Source organism: Rhipicephalus microplus, chromosome X, assembly GCF_043290135.1.
Source record: "Rhipicephalus microplus isolate Deutch F79 chromosome X, USDA_Rmic, whole genome shotgun sequence".
NCBI lineage: Eukaryota > Metazoa > Arthropoda > Arachnida > Ixodida > Ixodidae > Rhipicephalus > Rhipicephalus microplus.
In genome coordinates, this window is record NC_134710.1 from 298,283,032 (window position 1) to 298,301,191 (window position 18,160).

General features: G+C 44.3%; 2 protein-coding genes across 2 annotated transcripts in view; one reads left to right on the forward strand and one right to left on the reverse strand.

Annotated features, from left to right (window-relative positions):
- Positions 1-18,160, forward strand: part of Lim3 (Lim3 homeobox protein) — a 303,916-nt gene that overhangs the window by 194,097 nt on the left and 91,659 nt on the right. The window lies entirely within an intron of this gene.
- Positions 1-18,160, reverse strand: part of LOC119162377 (uncharacterized) — a 297,639-nt gene that overhangs the window by 15,382 nt on the left and 264,097 nt on the right. Inside the window, exons 6-7 of the mRNA XM_075879424.1 lie at positions 16,596-16,795; positions 38-237 (exon numbers count right to left, since the gene is read on the reverse strand). Coding sequence (XP_075735539.1) covers positions 38-237; positions 16,596-16,795 — 400 coding nt within the window. The remainder of the gene's footprint in view (positions 1-37; positions 238-16,595; positions 16,796-18,160) is intronic.

Sequence of the window (18,160 nt, forward strand, 5' to 3'; positions counted from 1 at the left end):
AGTGAGTGAAAAACATCCTGTATAACTTAGTGCTTACTGGTGTTGCAGCCACTTGGAGAAACGTGCTTTGTCCAGACCAACGAAGGAAATGGTGTCGACGACCAAGTAGCCTTTCTTGCGCCACTTCTTGCACACCAAGTTGAGCTGCGTGCGTGCTTGAGCCGTGCTAGGCGGACTCCAGGTTAAGAGCAGGCCCGCGGGGATGCCGACAATGCCGGTGGGTTGAGGCTTTGGTCCCTGGGCGTGTTGCACACATCATCGGTCAAGGCGTAGCCAAGACCATACAAAGCAGCGATAGAACTGAGCCCCGACTTATTGCGGACATAGTATTAACAAACAACCTTTGGCTAAGTTATACAAGAAATTTACTGTGCAGGTAGTTTATATGCCACTACGATGTTTGTGGATTAGGACAAGCAAGCGAAGAAATCAAGTTCTACAGCGTTACGTTATGGGGCGGAAGAAAATAGGTTTGACTGTGGAAGTTTACACTCAACCTAGTTTTATTCATTAGACATCTCAAATTGCCTGAATTTTCATCTTACCCTAACTAAGAGCCCAGAATAAGAGCAATCAAATGAAAGGAAAGAGACATACTAAGGAGAAAGTGGCAGGTGATGCCACCTCAGAATTTCGGCACTTAATGTTCTCGAATAACAAGGGTGAAAAAAAGTTGAGGGCCCAAAAAAATGAAGATGTAGGGGAAAATTTAGCACATTTCAGTAATAATACTTCCCAAAGTTGATACATATAGACTTGTTAGGTACACAAGCTAAGTGGTAGCGATTATTAGAAGAAATGACGTAAGCAGATATTTGGATATTATATGTACTTTTGCAAACGAATATTCATCCAGAAGGATCAAAGAATGCACGTTAAGCACAGACTTTGACCCCATGTTGCGTGCGCACGAGGATGTGTAAAAAAAACCGCTCCTCCCCCCCCCCCCCCTGATTACGAGAGAAGGGGGCGCAAAAATCTGCTTTTCGCTTTGACTCAGTTATGGTTGCGCAGGTTTTTCGACGATATTGGCGGCGGAAGGTCACGGATGTTCCATACCGAAGACGGCTTGCTTACCATCTTTGTATCAAGACAGCGGGCGACAAAAAAAGTGTCATTGGGAGAAGCTCGTCATGGGTTCGTTTTATTTATTTCTCCATTGTCAATCATGTTGTACTTTGGACACAACCAATAAAGAGGTGGGTGGGGCGCTGTGGTGAAAAGTTGCGCTTAATGAGGAACACTGTGCGCGCCTCTGACTACATAGAGACAGCAAGTGCTTTTATAAGCAGTTGTTTTGACAAGGCCACACTGCAGTGCTGAGCTTGGCAGAACACTCTGGGCTAGAAGATATGGGAAAGGTGCGCGGCTGCTACATATACGCATCTATTGCGTACAACGTTTTATCGCATAGTGTAGGCTCAAACGAAAATTAAATAGAACTGGCAAACGAAATAAAAGTAAAAGTTATTCTACCGTACACATCGAGGCAAGATAAATTGCTCAAATATTTCGTGGAATGAGATCTCGGGCTTCCGTTTTGTATTGTGGAAAATTATTATTTCCCAAGTTTGACAGAACGCTCATGCCAGGCTATTTGGTCAGAATTCATGAGCCATTGGCGTAGTGCTTCACGAAAGGGTCAGAAAAGTGCTGTCTGCTCGTCCTTTTTTATCCCAGTCATGGTGCGCAAGGCGATGTGAATTTGACTGAACGCTATACTCGAAGCACTTATATTTATGTTGATATCAAGCCATGCCGTGGGACGCGTCAAATCAACCCGATTAAAATGAAGCCACGCTTCTACGGCGCCATTACGTAATTAATGTAAATTGAGAGTCAGCTTCAATATTGCATCAATCAGCTGTGATCACTCGACAAAAAAAAAAAGACTATGGTCCCTGCGTCTACCAATAAGATCATGGAGAAGATGCAGTTAGGCATGAACTTAGCTTGTGATAGCGCGGCACATATGAAAATGAAAAGGGGAAAGACGACAGAGACATCTAGAAAGGTAGGCGCTAACCTTTCTAGACGCCTCTGTCGTCTTTCCTCTTTTTTTTTTCATATGTGCTGCGCTAACACAAGCTAAGTTCATGGATAACCGGCTCGGCCGAGCCACCATACCATGCAGTTAGGCTCACCAGAGAAACGTGTGTCGAACAAAAAGCTTGCATGACTCTCTCTCGTCGTAGACCAGTGGTCGAGATCGACGGGTAGTCGAAGAGAGCTTCGAGCAGAACGGCACGCTCTTGGTAACAGGGAAGAACGGGGATCTTCTGACCAGAAGCGTTGGCCCAGCAATCGACAGGAAAACTCGTGCCATGAGGCTTTCACTGAACGTGCACGTTGACCACAATGACGATGGCGATTATGCTCCTGAGATCATTGGCTCTTACTCGATCTGGGATATAGTCTGAAATATTTATTTGCTATAGGTCGTTACAGTGTGAATTAGAATGATGTGTTTCATTGTTATTCTTCACCATGCATCGTCGTCTTCTTATAGTAGTGATCCGCAAGCACACCACGGTGAGCAAAATGCTTTCATTTAGACTCACTTCTATCAGCGCAACTGATCTAAACATAGCGCAAAACAGAACACGTGCACTTTCACCGCTATTATATTTATTAATTTCCAAAGTGGACTTGTTGCTAGCCCCGTTAGGCGAGTACTGCCGGGCGTGATAACAGACACCACGTGGGCTAGAACAAGCAGACAAGTTACTCTGAGTAAAGTGATATGAAGGTATCTGAAGAACGATGATATGAGCTAATTCTGGTGCTGCGAAACACGCGTTTGGATGATCACGGGACGGGCCTTTAAAACTAGGCTGTTGCAAACGCTGGCAAGCGGTACAAACAATAAGACTCCGCACGTTTTTCGAGCGAAAGCAACGTTACATGAAAGAGAAGAGCATGGTGAAATTTTACTATGCATATTGCTGCCTTAAAATTATGCCATCACGTAGCTCTCTAAGGAAATTATGGACGGATTATTTTTACCGGTGCGGCTGCACGATGAAAATATATAGACTTCGAAATTTTTTGATGTAACCATGTTGCAATCCCACATTTTTAACCGTATCGAATGCTGACAAAGGATACATGGTCGTCTTTTGACGCTAATATCAATAGTTTGTACCTTGACCAGTTTCGCTAAAGTTGTATAGGCAGAGCAGTTTGACAAAACCATCAAGAAAGCTTTTCTAGTATACTAGACGACATCACTAATACAATAAGTACAGGAAGACGAGTGTACCAGGTCTGACTTCGAAACAAAAAAGGTCACATAGACCTCGAGTACGTTTGTAAACTGCTTGGGAAAAACCAAACAGCTGTACTAGAATAATAAACGCCTTCACTTGGCACTATGGTACAGTTTATTTACAGTGCCTTATAATAATATTAGTAGTAGTAGTAGTAGTATGTTTATTCATATCAATGCGCAACAACGATGTGACCCTGTTGGGTACAATCAGCGCAAAGAACATCTTCCTGAAGCTCTTGCAAGACGGGAAGAAAAAGAACAAAGGAAACAAGTTAGAACAGCAAAGATACAGAAATATGAAGTAAACTAAACATGGCGTCTTAGACAAAAATGGAGCTAGAACGCGGAAACGTGTACCCAAACGGGAGGTCAAACTTTTTGTATGCAGAAAAGTTAGCAAGAACTGATGAGCCTGGATGTATTGAGCAGCACACCTTTTTGGAAACAGGCAGTCTTTAGGCTTGCACGCTAGAGTATATGATCAGTGGATAATGCTAAATTAGCATACACACCTCAATTGGCTATGCAGGTTGCGTAGTAAATGCGGGACACTCTAATGGCGCGTTCACAATGAGCATTCCAGCCGCCTAAAGTGTGCCACATCCGATTCGGCGGCGGTGAGATCCGCTAAAAGGACCCTCTCCACGCCGATCATTCTCGGACCAATTATCGCGGCGTCTGCCGCCGAATCGGTCGCTGCGGACCGATAGGAGCGCTAGTCAAGAAATTTCGAAAAATGGCAGCCAAGCCCTACTCGCTTCTCATGTCGCAGTGCACGTAACTAAACGTTGTCAAAAATGGGAGTTTAAACCACTATGTGCCTACTTCGCGCCTCTATTTCATGGAAGAAATAACCGAGCTTGTCGTTGGAGTGACCGATCTTCTTACGGTCTTGCACAGCAAGACGAACCCATGAACGCTGCTGGCGTCGGAAGGTTTTTCTGTTCTCTATGCAATACAAGACAGCGACTTGCCAGAAAACTAAGCAGTACTGTTTCTGCTTTCTTCCTGTGTACGAGAATTATCAAAGTCTGGACCACCGAAAATAGTGTAGTGGCGTTTGCGAGACACGACAACAACCGGGTGACAGCGCATCCATCCGGCGTTCGCATCGTGGTAGATGGCATTTTCGGCGGCGTGGGGCGCGTCCAGTGCGAACGACGCTGCGTTTCGGCGGCACTGAGGAATTCGGGCCGCTGTAAAAAGCAGATGCTTCAGTGTGAACTAGGGGCAAAAGTGCCCGAGAGGAGCCGACAAACGTACCCGGCTCACTGTTATACTGTCAATGATGGTGCGGAAAAGCGTAAAAATATTGTGTACAGAGCTAGCTTGACGCAAAACGATGTTGTGTGTGGGCGTCTCAGCTATATGGACATTTATGCAACGTGACATTGTCGCCTTCAATCATCACTTATTCACATTATGCAAGTAAAGCTTCTTAATGTCAAGCAATCTCACAGCTTGTAGTGGGCTAGTCCGGTACTTTAAAATTGTGAAAAGTGGACGTTTTGGTTGTGGATACCGTCCGTGTTCATTGACCACGAAACGTGACCTCATCACTTGGTCACGTGCATCTTGTTGTTGTCGGATGTTGGCGCCTGTCACGGGATTTTTCACTTCACGGTGCGCATAATGTTTTGGCGTTGAAACAGTTACAGTATCCCAGGATGCACCCACCGCACTGGCTTAGAATGTAAGGTTTCGACCTGCTAATTTCTAGGGCACGGGTTCTGTTTACGGTCACTGCTTGAGCATTTTGATTTAAAATATATACAACGCCAGTGAACCTATATGTATCTGCACGGTAAATAACTACAGGTCGTCTGAATTCATCCGGAGTTCCAACCACCTACTGCATGCCCTTTTCTAACATCGTGGCTTTGGCTCGGGAAAATCCAGAACTTGTAAATTACCCGCGAAAATGCGCAAATATTTACATTTTTTGACAGAAATATGGCAAAAATTCTCTTCAAATGAGTTGAATTTCTGATATGTGTATTTCCTAGAAAAGTCACAAAATAAGAAGAAACAGTAGCATTTATTGATTTTACTTTAAAATATCTGATCAAAAGTACATGCTAAAGCTGCTGCGCATAAATGTTTTTTGTAACGAACCAACGAAAAACTCTCATGCAGATCAATTAACCACGTGGCATGCTGACAAGGCGAAATACGTGCTGCAACACCAATGAAATTGAATAAGACCAATGACTCAAGTTATTTCATGCTGCATAATGCCTCTTGGTTTTTCATACATATAAGCATTGTTTACGTAACATCTATGAAGGTTGTTACACTGTATATGTTGAAAGAATGAAAAAATTATGTTGGACAGATCTGTGGAATACAGATTGCTTTAAAAAATTGCGAATCTTACACCGAGTTTCTCATGGCTGGGGCAGAGCAGAGCTGGTCGGCATTTGTCTGGTTCTGGCTTGTCTATAGATAGGCTCACGTGCATTTACTTGCCGATGCATGAAGTGCTTCCGTCTTCACATCGTAAATTACGAGAATTGGCCGGGCAAAATCAGCTTCCATTGCGATTCACTTGGAATTAACAGCTTCTAGCAGCATACTTTTCATAATCAGATTAATTGCCTAACTGACGCTAAATAACCTGCCTAATTTGCATATTTGATGCTTCATAGAGATTGGAATACATCTTAGTCCGAGTTCGTCTGGATATATTTTGATAGAGTAATTAGTTAAATAGGACAAGCTTGCCCAATAGTAGCTTTGTTTTCATTAAGTGTCACTTTTAGTGAACGAAGGCTTTATTCGTTCTTAAGCTTTATTAGCCCTAACCAGACCGTCTTAATTGGTCCTACTTGAGATTACCTCGGCTCACTTTGCCGAGCTCGGTGTGAATGGGCAAACTGTAATCTAAGCTCAGAGAATTAAAGGCGTTGATTTGGTTAGCTTATTTGTGCTTAGCCCATTAGGCACTACCATTCTCAACTGAGCTTAATAAGCTTGGCTTAACTAGGCACAACTATGCTGAACTTGACTTGACGTGGCCGCGTCATCATTATGATGATAATTTCTTGCCTAGACTATGAACCGGACAAACGGCGAGAGTAACAGCTCTGCTGTGAAAGAAACCACTCCTGTCGACTCGGTGTCCTGAACACAAGTTCGAAACGGAGCACGAAGGTAATACGCGCGCATGCTTAGTTCTCAATGACAGCAGAAAAGCATCGCACATGGCCAAGAACGTGGCACGACCAATTTGACCGTGGCACAACAATGCGGCACGCAGTAACCGCGAAGTGAAGTATTGTATACAACGTGTTCATATTCGCGATGTTTCACTTACCAAAATGAGAATGCGTAGCCTTCGCAAGTCGCCCCTTCTTCAATTACTTAAATTTTTCCAAATAATTGCCTTTTTAACTACATACCCGACCTTGAACGTATACAGGAAAAGCCGAATATGTGTTTTTGCGTGGTAGACTACTTGATTGCCATGCAGCATTCCTGCGTTCCATTTCTGCTGGGACCATGACATTTATTTTCTGTATTCATCGTGTGAACGAATTTAAACTACCAATGTCAGGTCTCGCCCAGTCAATTTAGAAACAAACTGTTTATCACCTCTGGCTCATACCCGCTTACCGAGACAATAATTTACGGGTATGTGCCACACGTCTTTGAAGGAAAGAGTTTGACTTCGTGCGTGACGGTATGTTCACGTAAAAGATTGATTTGAAATGTTACTCTAGATTCCGAATTTTTTATAAGAAACATGTATGTGTCGATTTCTGTGAACAAAGAGCAGTACGTGCGCACAGAAAAGTAGCATGCTTCACAAATCGCTCGTTAAGCTGTATGCCGGCAATTTTTTCAATAACTTCACCCCAAATTCATAAGTTTTAAATTGTTTGGTTTTATTCAAAAAATATTGGTTTATTTTGTTTTTGTGTAAGTTTTCTTTCTCTGCGAACCACCAAAGTTTTGTAAGGTGAGTTGCCGCTGCGGCTTGTGCGTTTCTGGCCGCCAGGCACAGCGAGTTCATGTGAGAAGCTGATAAAACACCGAATAGTTCTATAGGACCCGCTTCAGTTCCCAGTGATTCTACACAAAACATTATGTACATTACAGGTAAATAAAACTTTTACAATGTATGTAAGTGAGCCAGTAAAACAACTTTTGTAGGTTCACTATCAACACGAGTTAACTCAGCGTCACCTGGCTAGGCCCACTCGGGATGGTCAGGGTCCTCACGGGCCCTCTGAACGGCCATGGTTTGAGAAGGGAGGTCCTGGGAATCAGGTGTAGAATTGATTTGCTGTATTTGGGGCGTAGATTAGGCGATGAAGGTATACATGCTATATTTTCGACTTGATTAGCGGAAGCAGATGTTCCGAATAGGAGAACAGTGATGATTAGCGCGTTGAAGCAGAGCCGTCAACAAGCAAAGGCCTGTTGAAAAGTGCCGCTGCTGATTATGAAGGCATTCAGTTTTAAGGCAACAATTAACACTTTGTAAATGACAATAAACAAAGATAACGATAATGAGGACCACGTTGAAGTAGCGCTGTGGACACGCAAACAAGCCATGAATGGTGTTAACGATGCGGATGATGAAATTATTGAACATGAGGAATAAGTGCTGATGATGGCAGTAATGAATGATGATGTTGATAATGCTCAGTGCCGTTAGCGATCGTCCATGTGAACGTTTAAGATGGTGGTGATGATTGTGATAATATTGCTACGTAGCTATAATCACCAATAATCGTGTTTAACTTATGAAGGGGGTTATTATGGGAAGTAGTGAGATGATGAAAATTTTGCGTTGAACAAGAGTTCTCGGCAGGTAAAGTTCCCACGCACAAAAGAGAAGTCTGATGGAACTAGCGTAATTGGTGTTCACCGCGCACACATAGGTGGGCATTTGTTGTTTCCTAGAACTAATGCTAAATTTTGCAGGTTTTCGATGTGTTCCACTAGAATGTCATTACATACACGAAAAAGAAATACTTCCTTACACATCTGTATTGGTTGTGGGAAACAAAGCGATAAAGGAAAAATATACCACTTTCAAGAATAAATTATTTATCTTTTCCTGAACAACGGAGTTATACCGGTAGAACATGTTGACAGCGATGAGAAAACAGGAGAATTAAGTGTGGGGTGGCTTGTATACGTTGCCCTACTTGGAGATGGTGATGACGAAATTATGGTTGCAGATTACGGCTTCTAATTGTGATGCGTGGTTAGCTAAGCCGGCAGCGCGAAAAAACAGCTATTATGGGAATATTTGACACCGCAGTAAAAAAAAAAAATACTTATACAAACATTTGTCCTTTCAACGTTATATTAAAGATGGGAAACTCGGACAGGATGACCTCATAATCATTTTAAACTTGTAGCTTGTTCCGGATATAGTCAATTTTCTTTCTTTAAGCTTTAATGGCATATATAAATAACGATATTTCAATTCAGCAGTTCTTTTCATTGACGAGTAGCTATTTTTCACCTATCTTTGACTTGCATTCAGAATTCCGTGGTTGAACGCGGTTAAACCATGCTTGTCGAGCCATAGCAGCAACTGCTGTGGAATGCATGCCTCAGAGATGCCCCGCGCTTAAGCGCAACAATTCGACAAGAAGTGGTACGTTGTACCCATTTCCCTTCCCCGTTCGCGGCGCGGTAGTCACGTGACAAGAGTTGAGGACTATCCACGCGCCGGCTCGCAGAACGAGTGAGCAGGAAAAGAAGGAACAAGCGTGTTTTAGCTCCAAGATCAAACGCATGCATGAAGTCCTTTTCTTGGGTTTGTACCCGAAGAAGTATAACTATATAGCTTTAAAATTGTATCACAGTCGCCTCGGCCAGCAAGCCGCAGTCCTGAAACTTAGCCCCGCAAGGCTAGAGACAGTGAAGAAGGCTGATGAGCTGGGAAGAAATATTCGAACAAAATGTCACCCGAAGCGGCCATTTAACAGTAATCATTTCTGAAGTGCATTTGGCATCAGGATTCGAGAAAGATATCGATACTGACTTCCGGCTCGACTCAAATTAGAATGATAATTGTTATGTAAAGATATTGCACCGCGGTTATTTCAACATATACCAGCCGCGTGGGGTGCCTCACAAATGTGCTTGAGACCAATTTCACTCCTGTCGCCTACTCGAACAAATATTTATTAATCGCAGTATATTCGACAAACATTTTGTTACTTGTGCAGCCATGGCCCGCTAGTGAAACATCGGCGGGCTACATGCCGCCCGGGCGACGCGTGTATCCCATATTATATATACGAAAAGTAAGAGAAAAATATCCGAACAGATTTTTTTTTGGCAATAAGCGCTTTTGTTCGTTGAAATACATGCAAAAACATCCAAGAATGAAGCAATTAATACGCGTTTGGTACGTGTTAACGTCCGCAGCTCAAAGAAGATGATTAGGATCCACGTGCAAATACAATGGCTTGAGCAGCATCTGCCACCTTCCAAGCCGTGTGCTGCTCGATCCCTTTTCTAATGTCGGGAGGAAAGTAGTTCATCAGGTGCGGGGGATTTTGAACGCGTGGCCGCCCAACAACGGGATCCCGTGTGTGGTTGCTGGGCGCGACGCGTCCTCCTGTTGGATTCCGGAGCACCCAGGGCTGCTGATAAGAGATCTGGAGTCTCCATCCTCCGTGTTCTCCCTCCGCTTCTGCAAGTGTATATACCCTTATGTCGTAAATGAAGTGACCCGTGGTCATTGGGTACACAATGCGAGAGCAATCAGCGTTTCTCTTCTTTTTTTCTCTCTTTTAACATTCTGCACGGGCACTGTTTCCCTTCCTTAAGGATCGCAGGAAACTATATGGCTGCTTAAGTTCCTTATTATAAAGGCATTCTGTTTATGTAGAATGCTCCATGCCAATTCTTCCCTCCATCTCGGCAATACGAGCGTCGTCAAGGTTCGCTATCACACCTATGTGTTTCTGTAAGCCTATAAAATTACGCTGGTGGAGTCAATTTTCAAACACAAGTCCCTGGTTCTCGGGTGATGCGACATTAAGGTTATCGCTAGCACTTCACATTTGCTCTGGCGTGTGCAGGTCTGTGTTACGACGGGCTATACTGTGTGGCCACAACAGCTTCGCATGAAAACGACGCCGACAGAAACTGGTCAGGAAGAAAGAGCTCACTCAAAGACGTGCTGTGAAAATTCGCCCAGAAAGAACAAAATGAAGATGTCTACATTTTTGCTATTTTTGTATGTCTGTGATATACAAGACTAAATACTAAAGGAGGTCGTGCATGGACAAGTGAGACAATAATTGATGGAGGAAAACAATATATACACAAGTGATATGCACATTAATAGGACGAAAGACTGAGCACACAGAACCAGCCAACATTTCTTTAACATATGTCTTTCTTTGCCGAGTTATCGTAGGAATCGATCCTGTTTCTGTGCGTGTGCCGTACGAAAAATGAACTTCACTTTGCCTAAACGTGCTCTATAACACCTCAGTATATTCGCGAATCTCGTCACTATGGCCTCGTATCTTGCGTTCAAGTTATTCTTCTTCATCCGCAGAAAATGACTGCCAGTTCATGTAGCACTTGTGTTATATTTATTGAGTTCTGCGTACGCTCCCTTAAGTTCACGCTATTGCAGTAGCGTCATCTGCCAACAAGCCCAAGTTGCTTTCACTCATATAATTAATTCACCATGTACCAACTGAGTGAGCAAGGAGAGGTGCGCAATAGATGTGACGATTAGTCAAGCGCGAAGAAAATAGTTAATGTAGATAATGCAGATTGTTTTCAGTGTCTAGTCTTCACAAAGCCTGATGAAAGTGCATCCGACTTCACAGCGCTCTCAGAACTTCTCTCTCGCCTGTAATCATTCAAGGAACATCCCTGTATGTTAGTGTGAGTAAATGAGGGCAATTATTTTAATAATGTCAATGCTTTAGCCCGAGCAGATTAATGAAGTTGCTCACTGAAGTAAGTTTTTGTTTGTTTGTTTTGCTTGTCTTGTAAAAACACAGCGCCGCTAGTTGTTTACGTCAGTGTTTATTCGATTTCTTGTTATGAATTGTAGTTCGTAAAGTATTGTTTTATATGCTTTGTACATTTTAGAATCTATAGCGTTAGCCTGTTTTAGGTTAACCACGAAACTTCGAAAGCACAAAACAAACAGAGGTTTTCAGAATGCAAATCAAATGGCAGAAGGCATTTGCGATGCTGGCATTACATGGTATACCGGGGCACTGCGGTCAACTATAACTACGAAAATTTCTGTGCCACCGTGACTCAGACCACCACTTAAGCGAAGCACACATGCGCAGCGCATGTGCACTTATACGTAGTTCGACATGCGAACGTGATCCACTTCGAATGTCTGAAGGCAAGCTACCGCTAAATATGCGGACCTAAAAATTGAGAGATTCTTCAGCTACGCCTTTAAGGAGTTGAACGCGATAGCGAGATCCAATCCCTAGTGCGTACTTCAAGCACTTAGTGCATGAAATCTTGTCGAACTTGCCAGGCACCCACTATGCCTGGCCTTAGTGAAATAGACGCAGTAACGTGTGTGCGTTATGTAGTGGGTGACTGGCTTTAACTATGAAGTCATAATGATAATCACATGTTCGACGCCCAATGCCAAAGTACGCATGTTGTTATTACTGTCATAATTCATGATGTATTGTGAAGCATGTATACAAGGTGCGTGCATTTGTGAAGTGTGAAAGTTACGTGGAGTGCATTTCCACGCAGTGGACGTAATTTTTCCCTTCGTTCACAAGTATAAGCGTTGCTCTGTGGTAGAAGACCCGCTTGCCCCACGAACAACCCATATTCGAGCCACACTGGGAACTAGACATTTTTATCCTTTATTTTTACATCTTTAGATTTTTTTTATTACGTAGAAAATGATTTTTTGCTCGCAACTAATGACTCCGACGCCAGAATTTCTGCCGAACGTGCCATTTAACGCTATGGTGGGAAAATTCGCGCACACGAGGGGCGGACGCGGTGCGTACAATATTTGTCTCTTCAATTCTCTGGAGTGTCGGAGGTCTTAGGTTCGCACTCATTAGCTCCAGCTAGACTAACCGACATCCTACTCCTTCACCCTGTGGTACCTCGCATCTCTTCATTTCTTTCCTGGGATCAGCCGCCTTCACGCCAAGTATCAGGCGTCGTATCTTCTAGAGACCTTCTATAAAGACGCCCAATATAATTTGTTGTCGCACGCAAAAGGCCATTAGGGAGCGGGCATGTATGTGCAACGCCGTTGCAAAATCATTGCAGAAATACCTCTCTTTTCTTGATGTTCAAGACGTCGAAGCAGCTGGTGTAGACCCTGGCAGCGTGCTGGCTCGGATTCTGGAGCTGGACGGCTGTTCGTGCGTGGATCAGCATGTTTGTCACAACCCGCTGGAAGGTATGAAATGCACGTCACGCACACTCTCGAAGCGCCATTGGGCGATGTTGCCAAACACTTGCTGGAGGCGTTGAAGCACGAGTCCACGCACTCGAGGTGACTGAAGTCCAAGGCTACGGCGTATTTCCGGTGGACAGCGGCGAAAAAAAAACGATTACGCATATATTCTCTCCTGGACTGCTTTGTTTTTAAATTGAAGCTGTCTGCAGGGACATTTCCCTTTATTTTAGCTGTGCAGAAATCACATTGCCAGGATCATCATGAAAAAACGCGCGGTGGCTTAATGGCATACTATTTGCGCTGAAATGACGCGGGCAAAAGGGTGACACCTAAAGGAATGCCGCAGTGCATGGCGGGATGCAGCACGTCTGTGCCACATGGTTCGGACGCAACACGTGTATATCTCTTGCACCATCACTATGACGCAGTTCTTAAAAAAAGAAGGGGTTCCTCGCGTTGGTGGGCGCTTCCTAAAATTTCCTCGGAGGCAACATGGGGCTTAAATACACCCGGCTTGATGAACACTGAGGGCGTCACTGCCCCTGGTGATCCTCTCTGTATCGAACCATAAGGAGCCGAGTAGTGTTGCACAGCTGAAAAAAAAAACTATGAGCGTGAGTGACCGATTATTTGGGCAAAGAATTCGCGCTTAGCATTTCTAAGGCAAGCACTTGGGATGGGCTGCTTGCTGCCGGCTCCTGCTGCTTCAAAAGATGGATCCTGTCTGCTACTCTCTCTCTCTCTCTCTGTCAGGCTCAGGAGGAAGACGGCACGTGTCTCATTTTTTTAAACGCGCTCGTCCTCTTTGTTCCCTTAGTTCATTGTACCCTTTTTTGCACTTCGGCTGTTTAAGACATGGAATACCAACTAGCCCGCTCCCACACCTTGCTTCAGTAATATTCTCGCTCTGGTGAACGGATACTTAAGCAAATCTTCCCTTTCAACTGCACCTACTCAACTTAATCATACCCTCTGTAGCACTAGACGGCGAAAGCCTGCACACTTCGTAATGCGAGACCAGACTTTTTGCGCAAACTACCGAGTGACAGTGTGAGAAGTATAAATGGGCTTACCTTGTCGTACTGAGCCAATTTCATTAGAAGAACGCACGTTACGCTACGCGGTAACGATATCCTATACATCACACTTTGAGAACATGTGACGAAACTTTTTTTTGACCTTTAAACTTCTTGTTTAGGCTTTTTACTGGTTCTATTCGCTCTGCCAGCGTGGAGACACTTGAACCAGCAAGCTCGCGGTTGCTTTTTGCTGACCTACATGTTCAGAAAATGGATGCTATAAGCGTTGCTCACAGTGCGATGAACGTTTTGTTCAACTGAGTCGCGTGGCTCTGAAGCTTCGAACGAACTGTTATGAATGTCTCCTTGGTGGGTGAACTGCAGATTGAACATGGGTTCCTTTAATGCACCTGAAGCGCACTTGAATACCTCCTAGTGTGGTCGCCTTCTTCAGGAATGAAACGATCGCCATGCTGTGCATGCCAACAGATAAATTAGCTTGGAGTGCTCTCGACTGTCTGATCGCGACGAGCTAGCGAGAGTTCGATATGTAGTTGGTTTGGTGAAATCATGGTACTTTGCATATCTAAAAATATTTTCGCTATCATTCTTACATCACTTCGAAATCACAAGCACGAATGAAATGTGAAATCTATTTTCTAGCATGCGCACCCTTCACCTTACAGCTATATTCAAACTGGCGCTTGAAAAACAGTAAAGGCTCTGTTACACTCTACAGTTTCCAAAGAGCGCGTGCGCCGGTGTTCGTTTCGTCACGTCACGCCGGAGATGAACCGCCAGGCGCAGATCTACGCATTCTACTACACTGCGCCCAGCGTGCACGCGCGTCGATGTTACGTCGGAATATATCGGGCCCTAACTCAATAACTATAAAATAATGATCACATTTGGCCACGTGGTTTTCTTTGTGATGAAAGCAAAATGCTAGAGGCGCTTATACATTGTGATGTCAGCTCACGCTTAAGAACACCGGATGGTCAAAATTTCTGCAGCCCTCCGATCCGGCACTCATTCTTATCACAGTTTGGTTTTGGGAAGATAAATCCCGAATATCAACATAGCTTTTTAAGTTAGTATGCACTTTCGTTTATGTAGTGGTGAAACTACGAACAAAATTTGACTAAAAAAAGAAGAAAAAAGGTGTGCCGCAATGTACTACCACTCCATTAAACGGACTTGAGTTTAGTCACGTCTGCTTCATGAAACGGTCGCAAGGCATTGTAAACGGCATGCCACCTAGTCAGCCACTGGTCCTGTCCTGAGATGAGCGGGGTAAAAGAATCATAGGAGCTATGGCCTAGTGAAGGCAAGCATGAAAGAAATGCGGGGCTCGGCAGCCTTCTTTGTTTTTCTTCAGTTTTCTTTCTTTTGTCCTCGCTTTCGTTCTTCTTCTGTCTCCGAGTTTTTTCTGTATTTTTACATTCAATTTTACTTCTATTTTCCTATCTACTTTGTTTCTTTATATCCTTTTCTTCCTATTTCTCGCTTACTTCGTCTTTTGATTTTTATACAATATTTACGTTGTCGTATTACCCTACTCATAGAAGCTGTGTATGCGCTTTAAATCATAATTAGGGCGCTCGACTAACAAAGGAAAAAGACTTCTTTTTGGCATGAGAGCGGCTTAAAAATGCTACCATTGACTACGGTAGTGAGTACAAGAAGCGTTTGGGGTGGGCCGAATGACCGGTACCGCCCATGCTTTGCGGTGAGGCGCTGCGTGCGGAGAATACTGTGCTGGAGCAGCGGTCGAAGTTGTTAGTGTTATATGTTGCGCGGGCTGCGAAGCTTCTTGCCAAGCATTCTTTCGGGATGCGGACTGTGTATGGCATGGACACCCGCGAGCGACTCTTGTGGTGCACTCGCAGGTACCGTGGAACCCCGTGTCCGTCGAATCGTGAGGTGCGGTGCATCCAGCCTATCCTTCTCGATCCCAGCGCCCTTCTCTGTCCACATCCGGCGCCTCAAATAGAACCTCTCGTTAGTCCTGGTCCAGAGCTCCTACTATGCTCTAGCTACATTAATTGTCAATTTGCCTCCATTAAAATCATCATCAAATCTCTCGAAGAACACAAGGAAGAAAGCCTTGTTTTGGCGCGACCGCGCGCTGATTGTGCTATAGCTGTACCTATAGTTTTGCCTGCGTTGCGCCAAGCTACGACGACTGTATAAAACAACCTGGCCCCTTAAAGTGTTGACGAACGCCAGCTTACGAAGAAGAAAGCCAGCTGACGCACCGGCGCCATTCCGAAAACAAGAGGACCATTCACACCTGTGACCAGCGACCAAAAATCAACTCCAGCCGACACATGTTCGCACGTGTTTACGACTTGCTACCAATATAGCCACAAAGAATTCACGTCTGCTCACATATAGCTGGCGTTGCAAGCCCCGTAAATAATCAGCCATCGTGTCTCTGAACTTGTGATAGATTCAAATGTTCGCGACTGCAGTCGCGCTGCTGAAAAACTGAGCAGGGAGTGCTGGAGCCAAAGGAGTCGCTTAGCAACCAAAGCAACCATTTGAGACTGCAGTCGCACTGTGACTATAACTTTGTCGTGCCACCGGATCTAGTCGAAGGTGCGAACGAATTCTCCTTCTGCAGCGTATGAAATGGCGGAGTACCAATGGGCGCATTTCAAGACAAGTACCTTAGACGAAACCGACACCTTCGCAGGATTTCATGAGATATGCTCCGATTTTGTCAACCTCCATGCAAACGACTGCTTAGCTATATATAACAGCAACCTTCCAGTGAAGCTTGTTGACTGCTACTCTCTAGTGAATGCACAGATGGGTGCAAAACGAACTCGAGGATAGTGTTCCAACGCCTGTATTTCAATCCTTCATATTGCGTGCGAAAAATAATGTATTAGCGCCTGCTTACCGGTGTTGCAGCCTCTCTGAGCTGCCCGCTTTGTGCAGACCAACGAAGAAGACAGTGCCGATGACCGAGAAGCCCTCGTTGCGCCACTTCTTGTGCACCAAGTTGAACTGCGTGCGTGCCTGAGTCGCGCTGAGAGGACACCGCGCCGACAACAAGCCCATGGCGGTGCCATCGGAGCGAGAAGGCAGAGGCTTCGGCCCCTGTGCGTGTGGCAAACATCATCGGTGAAGGTTCGGCCTAGATAGTCCATTTTAGTGATAAACCTTAGCGCCGTTTTACTTATGACATGGTATTACCAAAACAACCTTTGGGTAAGTAGGACAAGTATAGGACTCTGAAGGTCACTAATGCACTAACACGAAGCTTGTTGAGTATGACAAACATCCGAATAAGATATCAAGTTCTACAGCGTTACGTTCAGAAGTGGGACAAAATCGGTTTGAATGTGTAAGTTTACTCTCAACGAAATTTTGCTGATTATATATATAAAATACATATAGAAATGGAGATGAAGGGCAGTGACGTTAACCAATTTCTAGAATTCCCAAAAGCTCTGTCTAGCCGTGACTAAGCCCAGAGTAGGTTGAAAAATACTACAAAGGGAAAAGCAGAGAAGAAGCGGCAGTCAATGCCAGCTCGAAATTTCTCCATCTATTTTTTCAGAATAACGAGCAATAAAAAAATTAGAGGTCTGAAAGAAATTACGATATAGGAGAAAATGTAGCAGATTCATAAGTAATAACACTATTCAATGTTGATATATACAGCGTAGTTCATGTTCGCTCAAAAATAAGTGGGAGAGATTATTAGAAGAAATGACGTAAGCAGCTATTTGCGTATTGCAGGTATCTGTGGGTACACTCATCCATAAATGGGGATCAGAGAATGCACATTAACTACACACCATGTCCCCCTCGTGTGCACGCACAAGGCAAGAAGAGCGAACGATTCTTCCCCCCTCCCCCTTGCCCCATCAGAAAAATAACATGGGAGGGCGGCCGCGAAGGCTGCCTCATACGTTTAGTCATCTATAGTTTCTCAAATTTTTGACGATAATGGCAGTGGAAAGATGCTCATGTTGCATGCCGATGACTGTTCATCATGGTCCCCGGCTTTCGTGGCATCACGAAAGCCGGGGACCAAAGACAAGCCATTGGAGAAGATGTTCATTGGTTTATTTTATTTTTTTATTCGTTGTAAGATACGCGGTCTTTTGGACACAACCAATAGAAAGAAGGGCATGCAGGCGCTGCGATGAAAATTCAAACTTCTGTTTACGGATTTTTTATCGCAAGTTATTATCTTCCTCTTTGGTTTCTTGCAGCTCAACATGAGTTAAGTTTCTCAAATCTTTGGCGCAATGAGATCTCGGGCTTCCCTTATCTTTGTGGAAAGTGTATTCCTTGCAAATTCGACGGAGCGCTAAGGCACGTTGTGGGGCTCAATGGTTAGAATCCATAATACGCACCACATATCGCATCACGACTGGAACAGAGAAGTGCGGCGGGTGTGTCCTCCTCTGTCTATATCATGGTACGCTGTGCCATATGAATTTCCCAGAACTA